The sequence below is a fragment of the Aulostomus chinensis genome, chromosome 21 (assembly GCF_037954235.1).
Source record: "Aulostomus chinensis isolate RoL2024-O1b breed Wild chromosome 21, RoL_Achi_v1.0, whole genome shotgun sequence".
NCBI classification, from domain to species: domain Eukaryota; kingdom Metazoa; phylum Chordata; class Actinopteri; order Syngnathiformes; family Aulostomidae; genus Aulostomus; species Aulostomus chinensis.
Window position 1 is genome coordinate 5863756 of NC_141340.1, and position 6245 is coordinate 5870000.

The following is a 6245-nucleotide window of genomic DNA, read 5'->3' on the forward strand; positions in this document are numbered from 1 at the left end:
AGGTCTTCGCCCCGCGGGTCCTCAGAATGTTCACAGGAATGCTTGTTGAGATTTGATTGGACGATTTAAGAGGTTTAACTGATTTTCTAACATTTGCACGATGGTACATTAATTGAAGCTGTCTTGGTTTTTTGCAGCTGTGCGTTCGTTCCATGGCTGCTCTGGAGGCCATCGGTCCTCTCATGACTGGAATGAAAGTTCGTGCAGACATGGCTGGGTTGGCCTGTGAAGCTCTGAACCGTATGTTCCAGAAGGAGCAGACAGAACTAGTGGCCCAGGTAAACCAGGCATTGCCATGTCACAGGTTTTTTTTAAATATTTTTTCACACCACATTTGATGACAAAGTTGCCTTAATAACCCTGACTTTCACCGAACAGGCTCTAAGAGTGGAGCTGGTTCCCTATCTCCTGAAGCTCCTGGAAGGAGTTGGCCTGGAGACGATAGAGAACCCTTCAGCGACTAAGGCCCAGATTGTAAAGGCTCTCAAGTCTATGACCCGTAGTCTGCAGTATGGAGAACAGGTACCGACTCAGTGACATGGCATGGATTATCAGTGGAAAGGTGTGGGCACCGGCCTTCTCCAGCTCAAGATGACCGATAATGTCAGCAGCAAGACTAGATCCTCTCTGTTTATGATATTGGTAAAACAAGCAGTATCATTTAGAAACGCGTCACTTTTTTTCCCTCAAAGGTTTCAGTCGCATCTTGGCTGCAATAATTGATGCAGCCTAAATGCAACAAAACATAGGTTTACTCCATGTCAAAACTACTGTACTGATCGAAGCCAAACTCCATTCAGAAACCCAGCTTTTTAAAAGTTCCTTGTGTTTCATCCTGTGCAAAAGACGTGACAGAGCATGACATCATTTTTTTTTTTTTTTTTTACATATCGCATCACGACGTAGCCACTCAGGCATCATTTTGAGCAATTTATTGCAATTAAGTTGCAGCAAAATCTTAAGTTTGAAGCGTGTGGACGATTGCTGTGCGCGGCACCGCTGCTCACTGTGAATTAGTTTTCACATCAGCCTCGTCTGTCTAACTGCCTCAGCATAATGGTACGGACCCAGACTCAGAGTGTGGGCTTGTTTCAGTCATAGTTGCTGCTAGAAAGAACAAGTGTATCTTAAAATTGCAGTAGACTTCATGTGATTGCAACCGACCGGTTGGTGGCCATAGTTCTGATACATTGTCTGAATAATTCAGCTCACTCTCCCCTCATTGAGTTATTCATCTGATCTGGAATACTTGGTTGATCGTTGCTTTGCAGGTGAATGAGATTCTAGCCAAGTCCTCGGTGTGGAGTGCCTTCAAGGACCAGAAACACGATCTTTTCATTTCCGAGTCCCAGACTGCAGGCTACCTGACAGGTACAGTAGCTCTATAAATTCAGCCTACGAATTAACGTTCTTAACAATCAAGGCTGTTAACATTTTCTGTAACAGCCGGAATGACTAGCAGGTGCGTGTGGTGGAGCTTCTCTGTAAGCTAATGCTTTGCTTTATCCTAAAAACACCTTGTGGCTGACTCCTCACTTATGCTTAAACCCAGCGACCCTTTTTTCTCTCCTGTGGTTTCCTGGCTCTGCCTTTCCCTTCCTCTCTTGTCCTCCACGTTTTCCTCCTCAGGGGTATCCACTCCTTCTCTCCTGGCTGCCAGCAGCCCACTGCGAGGTGGGCTCTAGACTCCTGAGCTGGGCCCTCAAAGCCCTCCTCTCTGTTGCTCTCATGCAGGTAGACGTTTGACCTCACTCCTACTGCATTCCTCTCCTCTTTCCCTGGATTTCTGCTCCACTGTCCATTCCCATCTTTTCCATTTTAGCAAAGCTGACTGTGACGGCGTGTCCTCTTCATCCCCATCCACCCATCCTCTATCAGTCCAGGGTCACAAACTCGTTAACTTGCCCTTGAAAATTATGATAGATTGTTTTGAAAAAATGTTACAACCAAGATGGTTGGCTGCTCTGGACAAGAGGTGCGAGCAGATTTTAATTCTAAAATGAAAATTAATAAATGGTGGCAAATCATCTTTGAACCGTTATACAAGTCCAGGGTATTAATTTATCATTGTGTGTGGTTTTTGAGTGATTTGGGCCCGAACTACATCATAAACTACGCAAAAGTGCAAGGACTTAATTACCCCAATGTCTTTATTTACATGGACTACTATATTCCAATCACTGACCGTACTGCTGACAACCTTAAAATGATAGCACGTGGTTTAGACTTCCTTTGGTTATATCCCTTCCAATGTCTATTGATGAAATATCAGCATTAATTAATTTTCATGTATTTGAAGCTGATACCTGAAGACACCCCGAAATCACTCTCCTGCCTGGATGGCGTCCTATCAAAACGCTTCTTCCTGAAACTGAAGCACTCCACATGTTTCCACTTCCTGTGAATAAATTACCAAGTTGAAACTTAATGACACTTTATTTGGTGTCGTACTGGAGTCACATATGAAACATTCCAGTCATTCCTAGTTGCCATCCTTCCATACGCACAGTAGCTGTAGTTCAGTACATCAGTGTTTCTCACCACCCGTCTGTCACTCCTGGTCACTACTGCCTTATCCCCCCCCCCTCACAGGTCCAGGAGTAGCAGGTTACCTTACAGCAGGAACTGGCACCACGGTAATGCCCAGCGGCCCACCCCCTGTGGACAACGACATTGGAGACCAAGGCTGACGGACACTAACAGTCACACTCAGGCACCCAGACTGCCCTGCGGCTTCACGGCTGCAGCTCAGAGGGGGACTGTTCAGCTCCCAGACGAGGGGATGGGGAGAGAGAGAGAGAGAACGCCACTGACTGTCACCAAAATGTGTGCGACACACCTCCTCCAGTATCACTCTCCTCTCCTGATTCCAAATGGCACTCAAGTCTTCATAAATCTTCTGAAATTGTTTTAACAGATGACCACGATTATTTTGTTTCTGTGCTCCCTTTGTTTCTTCCAATGACACAGAAGAGTTTACTTTTTGTATGAATATATTTTTTACTAGTTTTTTTTTTTTTCATTGAGAAAGACATGAAAAATACGACTAGTCCCTCTTCCGTTATCTTATAACTCACATCCTGATTGGTTGCCCTGAAATCCCATTTAACAAGGGCCTCGTTTGGGACCAACCCACCTCTACATCCGGGTATTTACATGACCGCATCACTGATTCGTGTGAAGAGGAAAAACAAAACGAAATCCCAAACTAGTTGTACTCGATTTCTCTGCCCTGTTTCACCACTTGGACCCTCTGACTGATCCCGACCTCGTCTGGTTCGTTCCACACATTTTGAGGTTCAGATCTGTTCTCCAAATGTCCAGCCTAATATTACCCTGATCTAAAGTCATTCTGCTCTCACTTCAAAGACTGCCCTTTCTGCCTAATTTTTTAAAAAAGTAATCCCCCCCCATCTCCTCAAAATGCAAAAAGCACTAGAATATTTATAAGTGAATAATAACCATGAGAAATGAGCTTCTGCTAAGACATGACGAATGATTTCGACTGAGTATGAATCTTTGTGAAAGACTAGTGCAATTTGTGAAACGTTCAATGTAATATTACGTATATAAACTTTCTATATTGAATGTACATTAAAAAAAATAAATCAGTCGCACTTGTACATAAAATTTTAAGAATAAAAGGGAACCCACAGTGTTGTTCTTTTGTATTTATGTTTGCGTTTGTCAAGCTAACAGACACCAGAGTGAGCTGTTTTGACTGGCATGTTTGAAAAGCAGGATTTACAGGTTGACAGGGCTGTTGGAGCCATTTAGCACACAAGGACATGATTTCGGGTTCGCATTTTAGTGTAGACTCAGCTGCCAATATCTTCTTAAGGTTTTTGTTAAATTATTATGAAGAAAGGTCCTGAGTTTACATCAAATTCATTACGATACATTTTTGAGTTCCCATTCTCCTCATAAGGTGGCATGTAGCAGTTGGTATCGTTAGCATAGATTAATACCCTGCTAAGGCTGCAGGGCAGTGCACACACTCAGATGATGACACAGGAGTTCAGAGAGAGAACAAAATAATTGCTTAAAAGACTGATGGAAGAACAGAGCAGGACAGCAGCAGAAAGAAAAATCGCAGTTACCAGGGTTGTAACTACAGTTCTATGAGGACGCATTTTGAAATGCTGAGCGGAACACACTTGCTTCCAAAAAAAGTTGAAAAACTATCTGCTACATTAAGATATATAGCATAGGTAGGAGCCTCTTTTTGTATTAAATATTACACATCTTGAGGACGTCTGCCACTATTGAAACTCAATGATTGTAACAGTCCTTGCTGCTCCAATTACAAATTAAGGCTTGTCATTGTTAAGTAAAAGCGGGTTTTCAATGCTATTGAATATTACACGGATGGAAAAAGTCAATATAATACAGTATAATACACCAAATATACATATATCATCTTCCACTGCTGGTGATTTATCTCACCATCTGAAAATATCCAATAAGAAAAAAACGAAGTATGTATTTCTAAATATATCAATATATAATGATGAAATGGATCACTTCTTAATAATTTCTCATTCTTCTCTCCCTCTCAACACTTTCATCGATTGTTTAAGTCTTCAGCTGCTCTTTAATAGTAAATTTGTTTACCCGGATCGATGTCTTGATCGCAGGAGTTTGGCTTCACTCGGCCGACTTAGGATGTAACACCGGATGTTACGTCTTTGGCGCGAATAACTACAACAGAGCAAAATTCTCAATTTTGATCAGTTATTTTAATTGATTTATTACGCTAAATTAATTTTAATGTAGTTGGAGCTTTCGAGAGAAAAGACTTTGGTTAAAATGACTAACTTTGTAACATTTTATAATAATATTTGGGCTATTTAGTATGTTAGCTAACCGTGTAACGTTACGTTGAAGCGCGACAAATTAGCAAAAGCTGTGTCCCAACAGTGTTCTACTCTAGTTTTGCTTTAATGAATCGAGTCCATATGAATAAGGTCTATTTTAAATGTACCAAGGCTGTAAAGTGATAACTTTTGATGATTTTATTCCTCCAGTAGTGGGTAAGTTAAGCTACAACCACGTTAGCTGACTTTGATGTATGATTAGACGGTACACCATTAACATTTAACATGCTAGCTAAACTGTTTGCAGCTATACAAGAGGCGTTTATAGCATATGAACATAAACCAAGAGGTTAACGTTAATGCCATTGTAACTAAGTCTTTTTATCGGTGCTGTCACAGCTTGACCATGTCTAACGAAGACAAGGAAGGCTTCATTGTGAAGTTTGTGGAGAGTAAAGGACAGAAAACGGAGTATGCTGTTAAGGCCTACGAGGTAAACTGCTTCCAGGTTCAAAACTACAGTGGAGGTTTTTTTTCCCCACTTTATGTAGTTGGTGGTTATTGTGTGTTTTACAGGCCATTCTGGAACTTCAGTCTGAGAAGTACCTGAAAAGCATTGAAGAGGAGGCTGTCTTACAGATGGACCAGAAGGACAAGGCTCTTTTTGTCTTCAGTAGCTTCACCACTCCTGCTTTTATGCACTGCAAAAAAGTATAGCGTTTCTCAGTCAACACACCTGAACACTCACATTCACTGGAATTGGGGTTAATTTTGTATTTCTCACTCTTTGTTGGTTGTCTTGTAGCTTGGCTGTAGGGTTGTGAGTCCATTGGTGGTGTTGTACTGCTTGCAGCAGCAGCGATGTGTTCCCAAAGCAGAGAAGCCTGTCTATAACATGGCCATGGCTGACATCACAGTCTCCTGCACCAGCCTGGATAAAGCAACACGAGTCAGTTCATTTTGCCTTACATTTCACTTTTTTTGGTTACACAGTACACTCTGAATCTTCTCCATAAGTTTGTATTTTTCTTCTCAGGCAGATGTGATGGATCTTGTGCAACTCATGGGTGGACGCATCTATCTTGACCTAAATGTGTCTGTCACACACCTGGTAGCAGGAGAGGTGGGCAGCAAGAAATATCTGGTAGCTGCCAGCCTGGGGAAACCCATCCTGCTGCCCACATGGGTGAAAGCCTGCTGGGAGAAATCTCAGGACAGGTAACCTCATTAAAACTGTCATGGCTGTGCAGTCACCCAATGTAGAGAAGCACATATTTTGCAATGTTTTTCATACAGTATTTGTTTAAAATATCAAGATAATAATACCAATATAGGTAGCAATTACTCTATGACCTCTGCCTTGTTCAGTCTTTTCAGGTACACGGATCTACCCATGGAAGACTATCGCTGCCCTGTGCTTCTCGGCTG

At 42.0% G+C, this 6245-nt stretch overlaps 2 protein-coding genes across 7 annotated transcripts in view; both read left to right on the forward strand.

Annotated features, from left to right (window-relative positions):
* Positions 1 to 3652, forward strand: part of dnajc13 (dnaJ homolog subfamily C member 13) — a 31465-nt gene extending 27813 nt beyond the window's left edge. For 4 of the 5 annotated variants that reach the window (XM_086191195.1, XM_086191197.1, XM_086191198.1 and 1 more), the window contains 4 exons: positions 138 to 278; positions 379 to 522; positions 1272 to 1371; positions 2593 to 3652. In XM_086191195.1, the coding sequence (XP_086047321.1) occupies positions 138 to 278; positions 379 to 522; positions 1272 to 1371; positions 2593 to 2690 (483 nt within the window). In that variant the 3' untranslated portion in view covers positions 2691 to 3652. Of the gene's footprint in view, positions 1 to 137; positions 279 to 378; positions 523 to 1271; positions 1372 to 1629; positions 1735 to 2592 lie in introns of all 5 variants that reach the window. The other variant, XM_086191199.1, reaches the window with a different exon arrangement.
* A 997-nt stretch (positions 3653 to 4649) lies between these two features.
* The window catches only part of topbp1 (DNA topoisomerase II binding protein 1), a 14662-nt gene continuing 13066 nt past the window's right edge, over positions 4650 to 6245 (forward strand). For both annotated transcript variants that reach the window (XM_086191877.1, XM_086191878.1), the window contains exons 1-6: positions 4650 to 5033; positions 5217 to 5310; positions 5394 to 5528; positions 5623 to 5766; positions 5854 to 6035; positions 6186 to 6245. The exon at positions 6186 to 6245 is cut by the window's right edge and continues 134 nt beyond it. In XM_086191877.1, the coding sequence (XP_086048003.1) occupies positions 5224 to 5310; positions 5394 to 5528; positions 5623 to 5766; positions 5854 to 6035; positions 6186 to 6245 (608 nt within the window). In that variant the 5' untranslated portion in view covers positions 4650 to 5033; positions 5217 to 5223. The remainder of the gene's footprint in view (positions 5034 to 5216; positions 5311 to 5393; positions 5529 to 5622; positions 5767 to 5853; positions 6036 to 6185) is intronic.